The sequence below is a fragment of the Nyctibius grandis genome, chromosome 12 (genome assembly GCF_013368605.1).
Source record: "Nyctibius grandis isolate bNycGra1 chromosome 12, bNycGra1.pri, whole genome shotgun sequence".
Lineage (NCBI taxonomy): Eukaryota > Metazoa > Chordata > Aves > Nyctibiiformes > Nyctibiidae > Nyctibius > Nyctibius grandis.
Window position 1 is genome coordinate 20,372,253 of NC_090669.1, and position 23,513 is coordinate 20,395,765.

Here is a 23,513-nt window from a genome sequence, read left to right on the forward strand (position 1 = left end):
TAAAGCGGAGGCTCCTCCTCTCGCCGCCGCCGCCGCCGGTCGCGCCGCTATGGAGGGGGGCGCGCGGCTGCGCGCGGGTGAGCGGCGCGCGCGGAGGGGCGGGGCTGCGGCGCGGGCGCGCGGCCGTTAGGGGCGATGGTTGGTCTGAGGGAGGCGGCGGCGGGGCCGGCCCGGCCTGTCCCGGCGGCGGCAGCGCTCCCCCGTGAGGCAGCGGCGCCGGCCCGGTGGCGGCAGCGCTCCCCCGTGAGGCGGCGGCAGCGGCGGCGGCAGCAGCGCTCCCCCGTGAGGCGCCCGGCCGCCCCCTGAGCTCTGCCCTCCTCCAGGTGCCTCCAAGCGGGATGTCCGGCAGAAGGTGTGGGACTACCTGGAGGCCAGCGGCCTGGCCGAGTTCCCGCGGCCCGTGCACCACCGCATCCCCAACTTCAAGGTACGGCGACCCCGCTGCGGGTCTGCGCCGCTTCCTTCCTCTTCCCTCCTCCCGAGCTCCAGATCCCGGCAGGGCCCCCCAGCTCCCCTGCCTGTTCCCCGCCTGTCGCTGCAGCCCTCAGGCAGGCGGCTGTGAACCGTATGTGACAGTAGAGGGTGGCAGAGCTCGGAAAACCACGACTCAAACAGCACATATATATAATTTACAGCAGGTAGAAAAAGGCAGGTATCTACCTGACAAGAAATGGCAGGTGTGTGCTGCCTTTTAGTCAGTGGATACAAAACCACCTTGTGAATGAGATAACTATGTTTATGGGTGGGGAAACTGAGGCATTCAGAACGGAATTTCACTCCCCAGGACCTTCAGCAGGTCCATTAGGATGGAAAGCTGAGGTCACCTGTCTCGTAGGACTTAGCCTAGGAACATACAGTGTGCGGCTAAAATGTGAATGGTGGCCAAGTTATTGCTGGCAAAGTGTTGCTGGGCAGTGGTGGGAGAACCCTTCCTCCTGCTCTGGCTACATTGCATCTCTGCTTTGATAGGTGGGAGGAAGAAATAAGAGGACTTTAAAGTATTCAGTTACTCAGGCCACCGCTTTACCATCTGCCTGTTTTAATCCCATCTCAAGGTGTGCAGCCATGTATCTGTCATGTATTGAAGAAATTATGACCAAAATAGCATTGTGGGGGTGTGTTGTGTGTTTTAGCCCCTGAGCAGCATTAGGAGATGGGCTCTGCTTTTGCTCAAGAGACTGGCAGAAACATTCTGCCTTAGCTTGGCGCTGAGGTAAAATAGGCACCAAAGCGGGTAGAGGAAGCCTGAGACTTTATCATGCCCTTAAGCAAGGGGATACCAGCTTAATTTACAAGAGGAGCGTGTGCTCTGCTACCTTACTTAAGGAGTGAGTCTTCAGAGTTCAGTATAGTCTCTGTAAAGAGAGAGCCTTGTCCAGAAAGTCTTCATCTAGAAGAGTCTCTGACTATGGCTTGTGTTTAAACGAATCTATTTGTATTCGTTGACCAAAAAGGGAAATTGGTCTCCAGCTTTGAGTTGAGTGTGAATGAGGGTGAAGTCAGGCCAAGTGAGTGCACTTGGATCCCCTCTTTTTCTGAGGCCTGCAAGATATTAGTCCAAGCGCTCAGCATCTGTTGGTGTGTGAAGTTTCCCGTAGAAAACATCTCAAAATTAGCAGTATGTCCCTCATATTTAAAATCTGGGGAGATCAGCCTCTCTGTAGGATGGAAGATGGTAAATTTCCCATCTCTGCTGTGAGCTCCTTGGTGATGCACTGATATCTTATGAAAACAGGGTGCCTCCCATGCTGCGACAAGGCTTCTGGGTTTACAGGAGTTCAAAGCTGCCCATACTGTAAAAATAAATCCCGATGCTCCCCAGAAGAACGCTCGCTTTCTAACGCTGGAAGTAAGTGAACGTATTCTCTTTGCTGTTAATTCCTTTCTTCACACAGGGCTCTCACCAGGCTTGCTGCTCTGTTAAAGAGCTGGATGTGTTCAACAGAGCAAGTGAGATTAAAGTGGATCCTGACAAACCTCTAGAAGGTGTTCGGCTGGCTGCGCTGCAGGTAACGGCACCTTTGCACCCCTGAGGAGGAGAGCGGGACAGCAGCGCAGCGCTTGGCAGCATCTCGTGGTCAATGCCTGCCATTTCTCCGGCGGGAGCTTTACCAGTCCTATGCCTTGTGAGGTTGCCCATGTAAGGATGTCTTTGCCTTTTTGGCAAATGGCGAAGGTGCAGGTGGGGTTTGAGGAAATTAGTATGTCTCTGTGGAGCAATAACTGGTTTACCATCATTGTATTCTTACTTTCCAAAACTTGTAAGGTAGCTTCAAATTTGAAGCCTTGCTTCAAATTGCCTTATGTCTATCACAAGATGAATGTGTGACTGATTTACCTCAGACCTATGCATGCTCACTGGCTTATAGGTGTAGCTCATTTGTGGACATGCACTTTAGATCAATAGGTATGTCTTGCCATCTATTTCTTAAATAAAATCTTGCCTGGAATTTTGCTGTACTGGAGGGGATTCATCTACCAGCACTACACAATCAACAATGCTAACTGCTCTGTAGCAAATAAGATGTTTGACCACATGGCAACCTATGGGACAGTAAAAATATTTCTTCAGTGGCCCACCTCTTAACGTGATAACTTCTTTTGTTACACAGGCAAGGAAGACTTTGTTGGTTCCCACACCACGTCTGAGAACTGGGCTGTTCAATAAGATTGTTCCACCTTCAGGTGCAACTAAGGAGATCCTGCGAATATGTGCTACATCTCAAGTAGGAATGAAAAATGGGGGAGGTCTGAATTAACTTGTAGAAGAGTGTTGTGTTACGATAGTCCAGCTCAAAGTTGGAAAAACAGATGCTACCTGAAATACTGTTCTGCTATTCCTGGTTTTGTGTACACATCCGCCTTTAATAGTTTTTTTGTTGGTACTTAAATCATGAGGAAATTGAGTCTTTTTGCTATATTTTATTAGCAGAATGGTATCGATATTTTCTGAATGCTTTTTGGAACATTATGAGCAACTGTCATTGGTGACTTAGATTATGTTTCTAATAAATAGTAGTACTATATTCTTCTGCAGTTTGAGCTAGTGAACCCTATAAGGAAATGTTTACAGTTTTTGCATAATCTCGTCAATAAAATATTAGGTTTTACTAAATAGGAAAGATCAGTTCTTTCAGAATCCGACATCTGAAGAAACATTAATTCTGTCGTTTGCATCAGCCGAGGTACAAAAATGAGTTACCAGTTTTCTCTTGATGTGTGGTATGTTGCTGCCCTCCGCTGTTAAGATACCATACTGCAGAGAAACCTGCCTTATTTTATACACATCTTTACTTGATGTGAAAACGTAACTTGTACAAAACGAGCAGGCCAGCTATGTAGCCTTTATTTCGCTCTTTATCTCCTGCTAAAGGCAATAAAGTTCTACAGTAATCCTGTATACAACTGAGGGTTGTAAATGGATGGTAATTAGTAGCGACTTTCTTTGTTGGAACTTCTATTAAGGTCATTAACTAATTAAGCTTTTCAGGGTTGAAGAGCACTTTTGAAAGAGACCTTTCTCTTGACCTGCTTCAGGCCTCGTGTCTGATCTTTGATCTTACCACCATGTGTCTGGTTTTTTCCCCCAACCAGATGTACTAATGAGTAAATGCTATTAGCAGTTTATATTTACAAAGCACTGTGCAAACAATTCTTACCACACTGCTGTGAAGAGGATAATGAGCGTTATTACTGATAGTCAGCCACTAATTACTGATCTTCTTGGTTTTGTACTCTACACAGAAAATATTTGGCTTTTTATTGTGAGGATTAACTTAGCACAAAGTGGGACTGGTGTGAGGAGGATTTACATTATGCTGTACAAATGTATTAAAAGTGAATGAATCCGAAGATATCTTTCTAAAAGTTTGAAACCTCTGATGTTTGAAAGCCCAAGTAAACACCATTCTTAATTTCTACAGCTCTGGACAGAATTTTGTTAGAAATCCTTTAGAGAGGAGCCTGAAGAGGGGTGGGTAGGAGTGAGGGAGGAGAGAGCGGAAGGAAAAAAGGATGACAGGGCTGTGTAAGGTTTTGCTTTCCACTTGTCAGGAACAGTGTGTTTTTCTATTCATTAGTGTCTTAGATAAAGGGTTACAGTAAAGATGGCTTAGCTTTGCAGTGGTACATCCAGAATGATGATCACACAGCAAAGTATTGAGGAATGTAGTCCCGGGGAACACGTAGGTGGCTTCGGAAGGTGCTTTTTAAGATACAGGCATGGAGAAACTGGAAGTGCAGTGGATGCAGTGTGAAATAGAGAGTGATCCAGCTTATGTAGATGGTTGTGCTTCAGTAAAGCATTTTGTGTGACTTCAGACAAGCAGCTTAACATCTTTATGCTGTAGCTGTCGATGTCTAAATTAACTTCGTGAAAATTAATTTAAGAATTTGTAGTGCTCTGATATTCCTCATGGGCATGAATTTACATATTATGACTTTAAGTTAGTAGTAGTAGGGTAGGAAGTGTCATTTGCCCTCATTTTTAGAAATGGATGTCCAATAAAGGGTTTCAAAATATGAGGTTTTGATCCTAAATAAGTAACCTTGCTTAGAAAAGTGCCCACCTCCCTTAGCTCTCCTTGAAGCATGCCAAAATTCTTGTCACTGTAGTAGGGAAAGTATTCTAGGATTCCCTAGAGGATAACTTCCCAGACATGTACAGCTTGGCTATACATGGAAGAAACACTTTGAAATGTGGGGAGTTACTTGGATTTATCAAAATGTTCTGGATTTCTGCCTCACTGGCTGGAAGACTCTGCACTCTGTGAACCGAAAATTCTGTTTTTCTTGCAGGGGATAAAAGAATACAGTGTGCCTGTAGGTCTTGATGGGAAAGCACGAGTGGACTTGGTTGTTGTAGGATCAGTGGCTGTCTCTGAAAAAGGTAAGATAAAGCCTTGCAAGCTTTACAGGAGGAGGGTCTTAAGTCACAATTCGCAATGTCGGTAGGCTACACTACGTGTTCCTTTTGGCAGACCCAAACATATCTTTGAAACTGAATTACGGTCTTGAGTTCTGTCTCTTCAGTGTGACAAGTCACTGATCCCAATCCAACCAGGAAGAATAAATGCCCACTTTACAACAGTGCCACCAGGACTTAGTGGGCAGACAGCAGTGTGGTTTAGAGCATGCAGGCCAGTGTTTTGGCCTTCGGTAGAACTATTCAGGCAAACAATTTTTTATTATTTTTTTCTTTTAAAGGAGTCACAGGGCTCCCTGTTCAGAGGATCTGCTCTGCTCTCACAGGGTGTGTGAAAGGACATGTGTTACAGCTGCTGATTCGGTACCCATGTGGGGATCAGATTTTGTATTTTCTAGTATTTTGAAGACCTGGTGGTGAAAAATTTTACTCTGACTTTATCCATTGCCTAAAAATAACATGCTCTTTGTGTGTGACCCAGACTCCTCTTCACCCACATGAAGTTAACCTATGTTTCACATGAATAGAGGGTTCTAATTACAATGGGTAAATAGGCTTCTGTGTTAACTGAATTGGACTAAATTTGGTTTGTTCAGAATGGGAGGATCCTGGGATCCTTTAGGAGTTCACTGAAACTAATGTTTTATTTTAATTTCAGTGCTGATTACAAGGAAAGTTACATTCCATGAGAGATGCTGACCTGAATTTTTCCCAAGTAACAACTCTGCTTGGTTTATCTGCTGCAGACTGCTTAGTTTACTTGCATGGTTTTGGCAGTTACCAGCCTTTCCACTCTGCTGTTCCTGTGTTTACAGTCACTGTTTGCTGTTGTGTGTTTTAGGCTGGAGAATTGGAAAAGGAGAAGGTTATGCGGACATGGAATATGCAATGATGGTGTCAATGGGTGCAGTGCAGTCAGATACACCTGTAATTACTATTGTGCATGACTGTCAGGTGAGTTAAAATATCCACTCTTGAGTGACGAGTCAGAACTGTGTGATACTGAATGGTATGTTCGAAGAAGAGACTTGGAATGATGTTGTTCTGGCATCTTTATTTCCACTGTCATTGACAGATTTTCATATGTTGCGAGACATCAGGAGTGGTTTGCAATTTTAGTGAATTTATTTTTAACTATTTACCAAATCTCTTCTTCCTTGCAGGTGGTTGACATAGCAGAAGAGCTTCTTGGTGATCATGATTTGACTGTGGATTATATACTCACTCCAACAAGAACTATCAAGACTCATTGCAAACGACCGAAACCTCAGGGGATAATATGGCATAAGGCAAGTTACTTCTGCTGACAGTGGCTTACTGGTACCGATGTTCTGTTGATAAGTCCCCCTTGTTTACATGCAAACACATTTGTTGTATTAGAAATACTTGGAAAAGGAGCAAATATGTTTGTCAGATGAAACAAAGCAACAGCATCTGTGTTCAGTGTTTTAAAACTGAAAGTGTTTAAAAGGAAAGCGCGACCTAGTGGCTGGTACGTTGCTGTTTGCATAGTGGATGTATGGGATTAACTTTCAAAAGATAGATGAATTTGTGGCTGGAGCTCATTTTCAGGTGGAGGAATAGTGACTTTAAATCATGGATCATTATTTATTGATAAATATTGTTTTATGGGTTTTGCCTCCTGCCCCAAGATTGTCAGAAACTTTAGCAGCTTCGCGAATGGTTTCCGAAAAACGTTCAGTGAATTGTTTTACTGGAAGTTCATGCTGGGAAAACTTTTTCTTTGTCATTAGATTTTCATTCCTGAAATCATCCAGTTAGGGAGCAGACGCAATCCCGCATGATTGAGTAACAGTAGGAACACTGAAATGAGGAATAGTATACCCAGGTCTTGCTGACACCACAGAGGAATTACTAGCAAATACTTCTACAGAAATCAGTTGTTGTTTGTTAAGCACTTGCCAACCAGCAAAAAGAGTTAAATTTGTTAAGGTAATGTATCTACAACAAACAACTCTACCCAGTACTATTTTTATTCCTATGGTGGGAGAGTATTTTACCCTGTCTGTGGTTGAGGATTTGAGGTTATAAATAAATAAATAAAAGCTCTGTCTGTACTAGTGCATTTTTTCCATTGAATTATTTTTGAATCGTAATTTTTTTAGGATATTATTGAATGTAATTGTTTTGAAGGCCTACCCCTTGTGCTCCATCCATCTTGCCAACATACTTTTGATCACAGTCGGTCTGTCTTAGTGTCAGACTTCAGTCTCAGTAAGTGGCCATGCTAACACTTTTTTTTTCTTTTTTTCTGTCTGATGCCCTTTAGCAATGACATTTTTCAAAGGTCTGGGGAACATGGTCTCTTGCAGGGGCCGCTGAATTTTTGTGAAACTCTTGCCACTTGTGAGAAGTCAGTCCCAAGTGATGTATCAAATTCGATGTTATCTTTGCATTTCTTTGCTTTTCACACACAAAAAAAATCAAGATCAGTATTATATGCCTCATAAATTAATGAAGTATCTGCCACAACTCTGCATTAGTGGTGTTGTCTGAAAGATCAGCTCTCGCTGAATTTTCTACAGCTTTCACTGACAATGGAGCACATTATACTCCTGAGCCTGTATTTGAATATTTGAATGTTGATTTAACACCTAAAACTGCTTTTGGCTGTTCTTCAGAGCATATATTGATTAGATAAGAATATTGGCAAATACTAGCCAGAGCAGGGGTAATCGTTACATTGGGACAAGAACAGTGTGTCGTGTCTGTATAAAGAAGAAAGAAATTAACATTCTTTCACAGGGAGCTGAATGACTTGTATATGTTTGTGGTCGTGGTGATAACTGTATGATCAGCTCTTACTCAGCGGGTCCTGGAGGTGGGAGGTCTAGTTAATCAACAGGGTGTTAAAAATGCAGGATTTGATACGGGTTATTTAAGTGTTTGTCCTTTGACTTTTCCTGGCTGCTTCTACATCCTTTTCTCTTCCTTTTCTCCTTCAAATCCTGGCTTTACTGGTGCATTCCTGTTCATCAGAGCAAAACTAAATGAGCCAAGAGGTAGTGAGTAAATAAATAACCCACTTCTAAATATGGTGTGTTGTCAATAGAAAGTAGCTTAACTTTATTGTTAAGATGTGTGATGTGTAAAATACATTGCAAAAAAGTTCATCCTTCAGGAACATGGCTGGATCAAGCCAAGACAATGATTTAAGACCTTAAATTAAAGGTGTTTGCAAACATGGGATTACAGCTAAGCATTGTTGTAAAGGATGTGCTTTCCTGAAGCTGTTAGGATAAACAGCCATTAATACATACACTGTTTTCAGCTCAGAAGAGGTAAGAATGTACTTATGCAGCAAACAAAATGCCAGTCTCCAGGCTAGATTTCTGTGCACAAAGGAGTACTGCATTTTCCTGGAGTGTTTTTGTTTGTTGTGTGCTATGTAGGAAGGAAGTAGTGTGTCAGATATGGGGACGGGGTAAATAGGTGTTCCTCTGTGAGTAAATGATTCACTTCTTGGGGTAACTGGCATGACTTGCCCTCAGTTGCCTCCTTTGAGTTCTCGGTGCAGAATTTCCAGCTGAGCTATTTCTTGCTGTCGAGGTAGTATGTTTTTCCAAACAAGATGATGTGAATTACTTGCTGTGATTTTTGTCACTGAAATGCCAATTCAAAGACTTCCAAGGAAGTATGAGAGTTACAATATTATTAATAGCAAAGAAGCATTATCAATATCAGTGCTAGGCAATCTAGAAACACTTCTAAATACACAGGCAGAACTGGAGTGTGTATATGGGTAAGTTTTCTGCATCTGAGTTCAGGGTTTTGAGAAATCAGTATGTGCTCTTGGAGGACAGCAAGAGCTGCTAAGAGCTGAGCACTCTGGAAAACTTTATTTGGATGCCAGTGGAGAAGTATTTGGCTTCATCTGTCTTGAAAATCTAACCCATTGTTTCTGGGAACTCTAAATTCATGAAACGACTTACTTTCTCATTTAGTATTTTGTATGGGTAGCTGTGATCTTTATCTGTGACACTATTATATTTGTCACAATTACGAAGTTATTTGTGCTGTGCTTATTTTAAATTGAAACGGTACAGATCAACTGAAATACTTGGGGTCATGAAGAGGGAAATGAGAGTAGCTGGTGGAAAAATCACTAGATTCTAGCAAGCATTTCCTTCTGTTTCTTTAATCATTCTTTTTGCTGAGAATTTTATAGAAGTAAGAAAAGATTTTTTTCACAAATGAAATGAACCAGGGGGAATCCCTGGGTCTAATGTTGAAAGAGTTTAGTACGCAGCGGCAGAGATGGAAACTTATCTGCCAACAGACACCTTTTGATTTGGGTCTGTGATAGAATATTTAGAAAGTAAAATGATGTTGTTTTAAAGCTCAAAAAATTCACGCGTTCAAGCTGGCAGAACCTTTAGCAGGGTCACAGCATTGCCATCAGAAGAAAATTGCTGTTAGTTTAGCCAAGGTTTGATTTTGTTTTGGTTTTTGGAGGGATAGCGTGAGCAGGGCATGCTTCCACGCATGGTTAAACATCTCAACACCTTTGCAAATCTGACCCTTGCTGCAGAGTCCATGGAATCAGTTTTTGCTGATGGATTCCAAATGTGGGTTGCATAAGTTTCTCCTGAGGGACACTAGCAGACTTCACGGGCTGCCAGCTCCCAGAAATATGCCCTCGGATTGCGTGCACATATTTGGACATTTTGTACAAATGAATGATAAAATGTTGGGCTGTGCTGGCCCGTCCGAGCTGTCTTGGCCTTGTCCGTGCTTTAAACCCCTGTGAGCTCAGTGCTCCTTGAAACAAGCAACTGATGTAAGGAGGCAACACAAGAAATGGGCTTTGTCCTGGAGGCCTTGGGTCACACACCCCTCAGGGTGGGCAAAGATGAATCTTTCCAACACCTTCTGCCTACCAGCCTCAATACTTGGAAGAGCTGGTGGATCTGCTGTACTAAAGATAGTTTGGGCTTGCTCACAGCCTTCCACGGCAGGGCAGCAGCGTCATCTGTCTCCATCTTGAGCCACGTGTCCTTATATCAGTTGGTGTGTGCAGATGGGTAGCTGTGTGAAGCAGAATTGAATAGCAAACCTAGCATGCTCTCCAATCTATAGCTGCCCTTCCCTCATCTGCTGTACATCAGAACTGCACCGCCTCTGCTGCCAGGGAAATCAAAGTGGTGTTTGGCTTGGCCTGCACTGTATCAGGGGTCAGCATTACTCATTCTGTCAGAGGACAAACACATCTTTCATTTTCCCCAGCAAAATATTGAAAGTGGCTACGTTCACTGTTCTGGAATAACAGAGGTTGAAGAGAGCCCCCATGTTCCAGCAGAGAAGTTGCAGAAGTCCATCTGCCACTACGTTGTTTTGGGACCAAACCAGGTGTTATAAGAGTGGATGCTCAGGGTTAAGTGCTGGGAGATTTGTATTGGCAGTCAGCATCCAAGACTCTGTTTTCTTCAGGTTTCTGTCAGAAAGGGGCCACATTTCCCTTCTCAGCTCCTTTCCCATAGCCCGCTAATTGTGTGCCAGAAGAATTCATCTACCCTGCTGTCCTCTTTCCCTAAGGCTCTCCCAGCTATGGCAGGGAGTAGGCAGGATTGTTAAATGATTAATTGCCTTTGGTGGAGTTATTTTTAACCTGAATCACTTCAGTTATTGAGTTTATAGCACAGACCCACAAGCACTTCTGTTGGCCAACCCCAGAGGGCCGAAGTATGGAACTGGCCTGGGAATTGGTGGTCAGGGGATAATAGGAAACTTCTTCAGCTGCCTTCACTGCCAAAGCCAATCATTTAGCTAAATCCCAACACTCAATACAAAGTTTACAAACATCAATAAATGGTTTGGCCTTGACTTTATAGGGATGGGGGGGGAGCAAGGGAAGAAGCTTCCGCCACTGGCTTTGCTCAGGTCCGCATAACTGGATCAACCAGACTTGGGGTAGAACCCAAGTCCTTTGCATCCTGGCTTAGCCTAAAGCAGTAGGCAAGGCTAGGGAGGAGTGACCAGCCGGCACAGGACCAAGAAACGTGCAGCTTGTTTGAAAGAGAGGAGGAATATCTTTGGCCTCTCTCCACATGGAAATAAATCATTGCAATCCTCCACAGCTCACAAGACAAAAGAAACTTTTTGCATGATCATAATTAGCAACACATTGTACTACCACAGAGTTCTTTTGTTTGCTATTTTGCAACAGAGCAGAGCAAGCTCGTTCCTCTCCTCTGCCACCCGCTGCCCCCTTTGCCCTTTTGTCTCTCACCCCTTGCACCCCAAAAAAGGTAGTGAATTGGTTTGTCGAGTTGAAACTCTGAAATCCCAAACTGAGTTTCTGCCTTCCCTTGACATAAAAGTGGGGAAAAACAGGGAAGGGTTTAGAAAGTGCGGCCCAGCTGGAAGATTCTCCTAGACCCCAGGGAGAACAGCCCTTAAGGTAAATCCTCTCCCTCTCTTTTGTGACAGAAGGGTGTCAGTTGACAGTGTCAGAACTTGTCTAATGTAGGTGTTTTTACAGAATGTTTTCTATTACCAAAAAATCCAAGTGTCAAATCAACTGCTTTTGTTGCTTTGGTACCATAAAGGCTACTTACTGCTCTATCTGCACAGGGCTGAATTTAAGGTAATGATAGGTTCACTTCATGGTGGTGTTTGATCAGAACTTCAGCTTTTATAGAAAACAACAGTTCATAGCCCTTACAAACATGTATATACTGTTGTGTAACTACATCTTCCTGAGTTTGCAGGCAGCCTGGAACAGTAGCTCCAAGAGCTCCACTCAGATGCCAAAAACTACTGGTCACCCTTGTGAGAGGCCATCCTGAAGCTGGGCAGTTGAAGTCTCTTACAGAGTATGCTGGCTCTGGGATTATCTAAATCCTCTCCTTGGTTTGTCCTTGAAAGACTGGGAGTTCCAGAGATCATCCTCTCAGTGCCCATCTGTTTGATTCCCTTATTCTACGAAGTGGTGAGGGCTTGCCCTTGGTGGTGGTGATCTTTCTAGCTAAACACCCGGTCCACACCTTGGGAACTGAGTTTCATTTCAGGGTGAAAAGAACTGTACATACACTTGGTAAGAGGTTGAGGTTGTGCTTTGGGCCCAGGAGTGGTTAGTTGCATGAGAATACAAAAATCTTTTTCCTGTTTGGTTTAATTAGCATAGAGCTTACATTTCACATAGAAATTTGACAGAGGACAACAAATGTTCCCAGTTGTTGGCCAGTAAAAACAAAGTAAGATGGCTTCAGCCATTGATTTGATGTTGTATCGCCCAGGGAGGGGGAGTTTGCTGTCAAACACACCAGTCTGAGTTCTTGGCTGAGAAAAATAAATCGGTCCAAGAATCCCCAGAGCAGTAACTCTTCAAAATCTGAAAATGGCATGTACCTTTCAGAGTGCAGAGGCTCCTGGGGCCCCAGAGGAAGTCCTTCCCTCTCTGGCTGCCATATCAGGCCAGGTTTGTTCAGAAATTGTTCTCAGTTCTAGTTTGCTTGTTTAAAGGGCCTGATCCCAAACACCTTAACTCTGGGTCTGCGGCAGAATGGAGGTGGCCTCTGCCCATACTGGTTGGTCCTATTCTGCTGTTTGACATTAACAAGATAGAGCTAGGACAGGCTTTATGTAAATTATATTTTTATTTAGTTTCAGCCTGAAATAAAACTTGCTTCTTTGCTCCTCAGAAGAGGAGCCCTGGGAATGTTTAAGAGACTTGTGTTGACTGGCTTTCCTGTTACCTAAACCTAACATTGCCCCCACCCTGTCTTTGGTTTTACTCGAGTCACTTCAGTGCTGGGCTACACTCCCCAGAGATCTATAAATTTTAGACTTTAAGTGGTGCAGCCAGATCCAAAGTCGCTCTGACTGTAATTGTACAATCAGGAATTCAGGGTCTCTGAGATGAGAGAGATCTGAGCTGGGAGATCTGCAGGCGTCTTCTAGCCAGGATATGCTGGTGCTAGTCCAGTACAGCCTGCTGAGAGGTAGTGGCTCACAAGCGTGGGTGCAGTACCCTGCTAGAGTGGCTTGCTCACACTGTGTGGGCTACTAGCTTGGGTCTCTGCTAGCTCAGGCATCGCTTCCCTAGGCTCTGTTTTGCTCCCTAAATTTAAGAATTGGATCTTGTGTTGATGAATGTTCTGCTTGTCCTGCAGCCAAGTACGAATTATTCCTCCTTCCAACTGCAGTCTGCAAGCCAAGAGCTAGACCACATTAGCTAGGGAACCACTGTGTTTCCTGCCAGTCACTGAGTGCAGCCTGGGGCACCTCATGCCTGAGATGGATAGGGTTCAGCTGTTGAGAGGAAGAGCCTTCCCAGAGAAGCTGCTTGTGAACTGGGGATGGATGGAAGGAGGTTCACAGTTTTGAAGTCTAGTGTCCGGGCGCACTTCCGTTCTGTGATCCAACCCAGCAGACCCATGTGGGATCTGATGAGTAGCTGCGGGTGGTGTGTGAGGTCAGATGACAAGAGGGAGGCTGTGGTGATGTGCCACAACCAGAGAATGTGCCTCCAGCTGGGCCCACACTCGTAGGAGCCCCGCTACAAGGCACGCTCCTCAGCTGCAAACTTAACACCATCGTCCCTCCCCATTGTGTGACCCAGCCTATGGGATATCCTGTTTTGGGGGAAAAGAGTGCAAGGAGGTCTGCAGAACGAAAGTGCCTGATGGTGTGGTGAATTGTAGGCATGTAAGATTCTGCCAGAGCAGGAGCACAGGCCCTTGGTCAAAGCAAATATTAAGGGATAACAATGAAAATGTGAATCTGAAAGCACTCTGATAAATAACTGTCAAAATTGAATAGTTCTGAGTTTGGTTTTGATTTTCCTGCTGGACCTACATTGTGCTGCTTGCTTAAAGAGTAACTAATGTTTATTTTTGTCCTGCAGTGTGTATTTAGGGAGCAACTTCAGAATCAGGCCAGCAATTAGTAACATTTTGAATGCTCTGGCACTCTGAATGGTAGCGATATAATAAGGTTCCTCTCTTTTTATGGCACAAATGGGTCCTGATGGTCGTCTTCTTTTTCTGGAAGGAGAGAAATCTCCTAATTGTATCTGTCTTCCTCCTTTTTAGGTCAGCTATGAGATGCTGGAAAAAATCCCCGTCCTGAAGAGTCTTCGGTACAGAGAGAAGCAGACTGGCAAGGATGTTACCCTCCAAGACGAACACCCAGACTTGGCAAATGCCAACACACCAGCAGCGTTAAATGAGAAGGTGATGGCTGAAAATACAAGACCACAGGCTGCAACGGGCTCAGCTCAAATAGGACAACATTATGTTGAAAGTGATTCTTTAAATCCCAGATTAGAGGGATCTGACATGATTACTACTGTGTATGTGGGGAACATACCTCCCAGCCTAAGAGTGAGCGAGCTGAAATGTGCTTTAAGGGAATTCCATGCAACTCCTTTACGACTGAATTGGCAAGGAGCACAGCACAGGGCTTTTCTCGATTACAAGGATAAAGCAACCGCAGAGAGTGCTGTATCCTCTTTGAAAGGCTTGAGCCTCGGGGGTAATACTTTACGAGTTGAGCTGGCTAAGAGTCAGCGAAACAAAGGGCAAGTAGAAATCAATAGTCAGAAATGAATGTGAATAGAGGAAAAAAAAAATAGGCGTGTTTTCATTGTTTTGTGAGAAGCCAACCTACGTTTTCAAGGATATTGGTATATCCTCTGATTTCTGCGAGCTAAACAACAAAGTGCAAAGCCAACTTTTCAAACAAATGAGGCATAAATCTCACAGCTGACTTGCCTGTCTCATTCCTGCAGTTGTACGGGCAAAGTGTATTTGTCAAGACATGACAGAGGGGCTGTTTCTCTAGATGGTTATCCACGAAGTACCCGCGCTCTCTGGATTTGTTTTTCATTGGCCAAGGGTTGATTTGCTGCTCGGTGTGTACATTTGTTAGGCCTGGAACAAAAACCTGCCCCTTGGTAGCTGTATGCAGCCACATGTAGCGAGGTGGTTATGTTCTGTCATCTAACGGTTGTACCTGCAAATTTGTACTTGTGAGCTTAAAAGCCAGCTGCAGAAAATCTGTCTTAAGGGTTACAAGTCTGTTTACTAAGAAATGGGGTTTGCCTGTTGGGAGTTTTCAGCATGTTTTTCATAAAAATGGCTGGGGGGAAAGGTTGCTCTTTTTTGTGCTCTTGAAGAATGGCTGTGGAAACACTGGCTCAGCCACTGAGTTCTAGTAATAGCTATTAACATCAGGTGGAAGAGGTGGTAGCCCCTTTCTCAGCTTTGTTTTGTTCATTCAGCCGTTGGTCAACCTTATATTTCATATTTCCATTTGGCAGAGGAAAGTGAAGACCAGTTTTCTCCTTTGTTTTTCCCCAAAACACTTCAGGTGCCTCTTCCATGGCTTCAGATAATTATAAAATAGGTGGTTTTCCTGATTGTCTTGCCTCTTATAATTTGGTGTGATTCCATTGCCTCCGTGATATTACATTGATATTAATCATTGTAGTGAGATTTGCACACATGTGAACATTCACTTACGGCGTCAAGGAGAATGACATTTATTTGGTATGGCTTTTATTACTTTTTTTTTTTTCCTTCAGTTTCCTATTCCTGAAAAACAAGTTGAATTTTGGCTGAACCATCCTTTCTGAACAGAAGCACTTTTGCCATTGATGCTGGGCACATAGTCAAAGTAAGCATCTAAATGGATATTTTTTTAAGTATGAGTTGGAAACCTTTTTTAGGCAGAGGGTACTGTTAAGTATATTTTAAGCACGTTATTATGCCTCAGGGGTCAGACATTAAAAGTATTAAATACAAAGTTCTCATCGTTATCTTGTACTGAGTACAGAGGGGCTCAAGGAAAGCATTTCTTCAACTTCTTGTAAGGTCAACAAAGGAAAGGTTTCTGAAAAAAAAAATGCTGTGCTCTAAAATGCTCTCTTTTTCTCCAGCTGAAAATTATTTTCAATATCACTTAGTTTGAATTAAAACACAAGCACTGCAGAGTCCTCTGCGTCTCGTTTCAGTAGTTGTGCAATTCAAGTGTAAGAGTTGGGGCTTGTGTTACTACTTAAACATACTCATTACATCATGAGCTTAGAAAGCGGAGGAAAGAAAAGCAAAAATATAATTATACATCACTGCTTTCCCCTTCCAAATGATGGCAAATTAAGTAACGTGATCATTTGATGTTTTTTGACTCTTGCAATGCTGCTTGCTTTGGTGAAGATGCCCAGGCGACGTTTGCAGTTAAAAAGGAGTTACTCTGCCAATGAAAACTTCCAGCATCTCAGACTTCCCCTGTTGCATTACAGATTGAACCAGCCTTTTCTGGTCGAATTTGTGGGAATTTCCTCCTCTACCTTATTTCCTTTCTTAACATCTGAAGTTTCATTACGCATTATGTGATACATAAATGTGTTACCTTTGCTTGCTTTGCTCTCAACACTGTGTGCAGTTGGTGGCTGGTTTTGTTTGGACAAACATGTTTCGATGGTTTTCTGCTTGCAGTTGTGGTTCTGTGTGTAGCCTGCAGGGTGAGCTGTGCTCTGTCTGTATCCAGCTGGGCAGATCACTGCAGTTCTCTTCCAGCCTGTCACTTTTTTCTGTCATGTATTGTGAGGCCACATTTCACAGTGCTACCTAATATCTTGTTCCTTTCCTGATAGGCAGGTAACTGTCCAAACCACACTATGGAGAAAATATTAACTAGACAGAGGTTTGTAACTGTAGCTGGGCTCAGAGAAGAAAAATAATTACTATAAGCTTAAGCTAATGCACCATTCATTAGCATTTTGAATGGACTGGAATAATGATGCTATGATAGTTGTATTACCAACTTAAGTAGTCATTTTTGATCCAGATTATTAATAAATGGCAAGGTCTTTTGGGTCTTGCCATCTTAAAGTCACTGAAGAGTGTTTTTAATTCAAGGTAGCCGCTGCTCCAGGTCAGAATTTGGCAGCCTGTTGCAAACCCACCTGTACCAGCAGCTTCAGCAAATCAGCAGCAACTGAAGTGCAGGTACAAGTTCATTTCTTTCATCTCTGATTGAAGAGCAACAACCTGCAGAGAAGGAATTAGTACAGGCAGCTGTTGAAAATGAAGCCTGAAGCTGCAGAAGGCTCACCAGGGTTCAGAGCTTCTGCAGAGGTTTAGTAGTAAGGGGTTGCATGGAGGCAAAACAGTAGCCCTCAGGAATCACCTTTGGATTGCTGTAGGATTCCCACAGGGAAAACAAGAACTTGAGTATTTATATTCTGCAAAAAAAAAGCAGCATGACTTGCAGCAAAGCTGTTCTATGAGCTTACCTGTGAGGAGGAGGGTATAGCTCCTGCTTTTTGAAATGTGTCGTGTACCAGCAACAGGAGTTTGAGCCTGTGCACTCCGAGGTCGATGCAATTTCTGTCCTGGACAGCAAGGGAAGCAGTGACAAGGATGGGGCCCTTCCTGCTGCTTGGGAAGTTGCTCATCTTTAGCTAAAAGACATTTCAACGCAAGATGCTAAATTGCTATTTAATTAAATAACGCAAGACTGCCCAAGGCACACGCCTACATGGCCTTCTGGTGTCTGTAGCTGTATGATGTGGATTTTTTCTTGTGGGCTGACCAAGTTCCTACTTGAGGAAGCAGCAGATTTTGAAGAAAAAGTGAATGGGGCAGCCTGCATCTCTTAGATCTATTGTTTCAGGCTCTCTGCATGCTCAGGAAGACATCAGTTATACATGAGTCACTTCTGACTTTTCTCTAAATCCACAAAGCTCTGAAATGCAATACATTTTAGTGAATCTTAGACTCTGATCTCATAATGAACCTCGAGGAACTGAAGCCTGCTTATGTTATATTTTGGCCCAGACCAAGACTATGCAAGATAATTTACTGACTATCAAACCATAAAGTCCGTGCCTGAAGAATTTACAGTGTGCATTAACAGGCGTTAAAGATGAGAACCTTTAGTCAAATGATAATTCTTCATTTTGTACCTGTTGTAGTTGTGGCCCTGCTGTTAGCACATAGGTTGGACTTGGCTACGTCTACGTAGATACAGTTTGTGCCTCATCTCAGGTGCGTACCGACCCTCAGATCCCCTCTTCCTTGCTCACTGAAAGCACTAGTCCAGGACTTCTGAGGCCTCGATGCTTCGAGCCAGTTCTCTGTAATAGCCTTTCTGTGACCACTCGTGCCTGGAGCAATGGAGAGAAGGTGTCTTTAAGCACTTAACCCCCAGTCTCTTTCTGTAAGGACAGTGGGATGTCCTTGCTTCTTAAGACAAAATCATCTACAGTGACAAAGAAGTGCCTGGATGCTGCAGAGAAGTCTGAAACGCTGGTGATAGATGGGTAGTCTGCTTTTAATAGAGAATGAAGTGATCCCTAACACAGACTTGATTTTAGTTCATTTGCAGCAGCAGAGGAGCCTGCGTTTCGCTGCTGTGCGATGAGAAGAAAAGTTCAGCAGTACAATGGGAAATACTTTACTGAGCCAACTTTGTTCAGAAGTAATTAAAAATGAAGTCTTTCTATTCTCTGTGCAGCCTGATGTCCTCGCTTGTCATGTGGTTCAATGCATTCTTTCCAGCTCCTTTCATGGCACAAACAAGTGAGGATGTTGTTACTGCACGCCCCTCTTATTTGAGGGGTCAGTGGGGAAAGATGCTGAACAGCTCCGGAGCCTGGTGGGTGTGAGCAAACCCAGCTCCGCTCCCGTGGCAGCTGGGAGGGTGTGGGATCCAGCAGCGACCACCCTAGGTGGTACATCATGGACATGAGCTTCATGGGGTGATTCCGCCCTTCGTCCTGTCCTCGCTTGTGGGTGAGATGCAGGGAGAAAACAGTATCAGATGAACAGAGCATCTACCAGCTCCATTGGGCTCGAGAACACGGTCACTTTGGAGGGGATTTTCTTTTGTTGAATTATATTAGTCACAGCGTGGTGTGTGGCACAGAGCAGTGAGGCAACACTGTAATTTGCTAACAATAAAAGCGAGGTGGCTGACTGCCACTCAGCGCTGAAAACTATACAATCGTTAGGGTTTTCCTTCAGACAGCTCTGTCCGTGCGTTTCCTGGAACAAGGACAAGGCCACACAGCTTCAACCCACCAAAGACAACAGCGAGTAAACAAGCTGTGTTGCTGTGTAGTCTTCTCTGGGTGACAAGACTCAGAGATCGTTTATTTCCATGGAGAGAAAAAGGGAAAAAAAAAAAAAATCTCACCATCAGGGTGGGAAGAGAGTAGAGCCCTATCCTGGGTCCCACAGCCAGGTCCCCCTCCACCCCTCCAGTGTCTCCATGCACATCAGTCCCTGCTCCTCTCCCAGAAAACAGTCTTTAAGGACAGAGACATTAGCCCATCATCTTTGGAGACCAATAAAATATCTCAGAAAAGGGATAGTTAAATACTGTCTTCAAGTCATGTCTCTTTTTTTTTATTTATTTATTTTTATTTCATCGTCTTCTACTGCTCCAAAGGGAGAAACAAATGTTTTTTAGGGGAATGTTTCCATTGAAAAATCTAGCGCTGGGGCTGTGTTTTTCTCCACAACCGCGGCAAGGGGCGAGGAGGGGGAGGAAAAGCTTGCGCTGGGATTTCTCTCATTCCGGTTCCTCAGGAGGAACAGCCCCATGCAGCAGTTCTGGCTCTGGAGGAAACATCTGTGGCTGTGGCCACGTTACTCAGGCAAACATACCCCTCCATGAGGTAGGCTGTTGTGTACGAATGCTTTTATTTCCTCATTGCCATCTATTAAAGATTATCTCCCTACAAGAAAAGTGCACCATTTCCCATGTTTTCATGTGTAATGTCCGTGATGTCTGCTATAAACATCATGAAACGTTTTCCCTGCCCCTACACTGACATAGGTATAAAAGTCACTGCTTTTCATCTTTCAAAGCACTGCAGAAATGTTTAGGGTCGTGTATCCTGCCATTGTTCTGGGCTGGGCATCCCACTGAAGTCCCTGGGAGAAATGAGTTCAGGATACGGACCTATCTAGTCCATCTTTACAGTGGCCCCAGTAACACCCACGTTTTACAGATGGGAAAATGAGGAAGGCGGAGATGGCTCCTGATAGCCTAGATGCAACTGGTAATTCTGACCACTTTGGAAAACAACTGGAGAGAACAGGCTAGAAACTCATCAAAAGCGCTCAGAAAAACCCCACCCCATAGCGTGGCAGCCTTTGGGCTTTTCTATGTGGTGGGTACCTGATGTCCCAGACGGGCACGTTGCTGCTTCCCAACAGAGAGCTGCAGTGTTGTGGTTGCTCTGCCCCCGCACACCGGCTGCTGCACCTGGGAAGCGTTCGGTCCTGCAGCTCTGGTAGAGCCTTCCCATCAAGGCACCCACACAAGCCTCCCTCCAGTCTGGGGATAAACCACAGCTCTGTGAGACAAGACATCAGAGAGAAACTGGGATACTTTTCCCAAAACGTGCCTCCTCCAGAGGTCTGACAGGTGTTATGGTCCACACATCCCATGCAGGAACACATGGAGCTAAACCAAGATGATTTCCTTTCTTTAAGGAATAAGACAGACAGGACTGTTAGATGGGAGAAAAAAAAAAAAGGGCAGGGAAAGAAGAGAAACACGCACAAAATGCTGCAAAGACTTCTACATTTCTAGGCATTAGTGTATCCATTGCTGCCACTCCTTTGTATTTTTGAGTGAATAATTGTTCAGACAAGAGTAATACTTAGATTTTTCCAGAGGGATATCGTGTTTTCAGTGTTTCCAGGCACCTGCACTGCTCAGACTGCAAAGCATGGTATTTCCATCTCTCTGAAGGAAGCGATTACTCAGGTAGCTGGTCTGCAGCAGCTTTCCTTTACCACCACAGAGGAGCACAATTGCTGGAGCAAGTTCTGCTCCAAGTGAACTCTTGGTACTGTGAGTCCCTGCAAAACTTTCCAGGCCCTGTCACCGTGCTTTCCCAGGTGTGTTTGCTTATTTTTTCAGTAATTAGCCTGAAGCTGAGCTGAGCCACAGAACTGCACTTTCTGTACCTTTCTGGGTCTTTCAACTGCTGCTGCTTTAAATAAGGGAACGCCTGTGTTCAGGCTCCTACATTTACTACTGAAGTAAAGTGGCACTGCTAGTGTCCCCACATCTCCTTCCATCATTAAGCAGAGATGGTTTGATCTCTGGGATTGTCATTTGCTCGCTGGTGCCTGTACCAGTGGCCTCCAGGCTTCTTAGGATCTCTCAGGATCTGCAGGAAGCATCCAAGAAGAGGAGATTCACCTCAGTGCACCCACTGAGGTGAATCCACCTCAGAGCAATCCACCTCAGTGAATTTTTCTGAAGGATCTGCATCTCCCTTGCAAACGTTTAGCTCATTTTAAGATTGGGTTTAAAACATACATCAGAAACTTGATGGATCAGAGCAACCTTTGCAAATGGGAATTGGTCTCAAAGAGCTTTTATAAGCCTGTGCAAACAGACAGATCTCCAACCCAGAAGCTCAATAACAACAAGGTTTATTCCTCCTGTTGTTTTGCCTTAATAATATTCTCATTTTAGTTTCTTACTGGGCAAGATGAATAACAGCAGTGAAAGTTTACTTTAAAAAACAGCTGAGCTGCACGCCCTTCCTCACTTGAGCCAATCTGATAATTATTTCTATGAATAACATCAGCTCACAATTGCAGAGCTGCTGCAGAGCTGCACTCAGGGCATCTCCTGCTCATCTTTAAACAGATGTACACTCACCTAAATCAGGTATTTTGTCCCTGAGGGTGAACCTCCATGGCAAAGATTTCTTGGCAGAGATGTGTAAATGCCCACAGGAGCACTCCAGCACTGTCTTTTCCTTCAGAGACTGGTGTCAGGCAGCAGTTATGCTTGTAAATATGCATGGAAAGGGAACAAATGTTCAGGTTTGGTCTTCCAAAAGCATTTCAATGATACAGAAATCAAAGTCCCCTTTTCAAAAGTGACAAGAACTATGGCTCAGATTCCCCAAGGTACCCAAACTTGTTGGTTTTGAGGGAGAAGTCAGGCATCCAATTATTCTGATGGATCTGAGCCTTTACCTGCTAAGACTTTGCTACCAAACTCAGAACATGGCCTTCCACATACCCATTTAAGATTCAAGGTGTCTACTCACCAGGTAAGTCTCCAAGGTACCCAGTTTTCTGCTAGTGTGTGTAACCAACCCCAGCTGAGAGCATCATGGGCTACTTTATACTATCCCATGCCACCTACCCCCATCTGTCCCACCTGGGCACGAACAGGCCTGATCCAGAAGCATCCCTTAAACGAGTTTCACCTGGCATGTTCCACCACCAACGTTGCGATGCTAAATCTGAAGATGCGATAAAGGGACGTTCTCCTTCGGATCTCCGGATGCCAGAAGGGGAAAAAAAAATTAAAATAACAGAAAGCGAAGCTTTAACACCCACCTCGTGGAGAAAAGGTCAGAAACCACCAGACCCGGCCCGGTTTTAAGCCCAATTTGGGGAAAATCGGGGCTGGGCGGGGAGCGGGGGCGAGGCGCGGGTGGTGCCGGCGGTGCCGGTCCGCCGACACCAGGTGGCGCTGCCGCCAAGGGAACGGCACCGCCCCCCCGCCCCCGACGGGGCTCCCCCCCCCGCGACCGGCCCCGCTGCCCCCGGCGGAGACCCCCCCAGATCCCTCCCTCGACAGCATCCCTGCCCAGATGATGCCATCCCTGCCCAGATGATGCCATCCCCGCGAAGGACCACAGGTCGCCCCGATGGGGCTCCCCCAGATGTGTGTCCCCCCCCAGATGTGTGTGTCGCCCCCCGGGGACTCAGCCCTACATCTCCTTTTGCAGGGGCTCCACAGTGCATGTCCCTGCTTTGGGATCCCTGAATGATCCCGTGCTCCTTCAAGCTGTTCCACAGCGCCGGACCGTGTGCACCCCCCCATAAACGCCCCTGGGGACACAAGCCCACAGGCAGGTGACAGTGGTAGATGCAGAGCTCCAGCTCCGTGGTGGCCCTGCAAGGGTGGGAGGAAGCACCCAGGGAGAAGCAGAAGGAATTGTTGGGGCTGCCAACATGCCTTGCCATCCAAATCCTTGCTATGGCCCTGGGTGCAGCACGCCTGGGGACACCCAGGTCCCCTGAGGCGGGGGTACGTCTTATGCCCAATCCAGCTGGAGACACCAGGCCCTGTTTCTCATCATGCTCCAAAATTTCAGCCCTGTAGAAAACTCATGGGCCTGCACAGGGCATCTGCAATGAGAAACTCTTTCCTATAGCAGAAATGCCAAAAAAACCCAAAAGAAAACTGGTGGTGTGTCACCTACAGGTTGGGAAGTGGGTGACGAGGAGCGGGGAGCAGATCAATGACACTGAACTGAGCCACAGCAGCTGACAGCGGTCAGATGTGTGCCTTTACGTGAGCAAATACCGCATTTCTGAGCAAGCCTACGTCTCATCTCCTCTTACAGGGCTCCAACAGCATTTCTGAGCAAGCTTATTTCTCCTCGCCTCCTACCAGAGCTCAACGGATCCTGCAAACGTACGAGCTGAGCTTGTACAAAGGGACCGCTGGTGATAGCGGCTGGGTTTTTTGCCAGCCCCTGGGACAATGTATACAGGGAAAAATCAGGTTTGTCTTGTGCAGAAGAAGGGCTGGGGGCAGGAGCCTGGGGGGTTTCACCCTCTCCTGC

General features: G+C 45.0%; 1 protein-coding gene across 1 annotated transcript; it reads left to right on the top strand.

Annotated features, from left to right (window-relative positions):
• Window positions 1–16,321, top strand: MTHFSD (methenyltetrahydrofolate synthetase domain containing). Its single transcript, XM_068411533.1, has 8 exons — window positions 1–77; window positions 324–427; window positions 1,896–2,009; window positions 2,613–2,726; window positions 4,798–4,888; window positions 5,766–5,878; window positions 6,088–6,213; window positions 13,981–16,321. The coding sequence occupies exons 1-8, from the start codon at window positions 50–52 to the stop codon at window positions 14,494–14,496; spliced, it is 1,206 nt and encodes a 401-aa protein (XP_068267634.1). The 5' UTR covers window positions 1–49; the 3' UTR covers window positions 14,497–16,321.
• The last annotated feature ends 7,192 nt before the right edge of the window (window positions 16,322–23,513 follow it).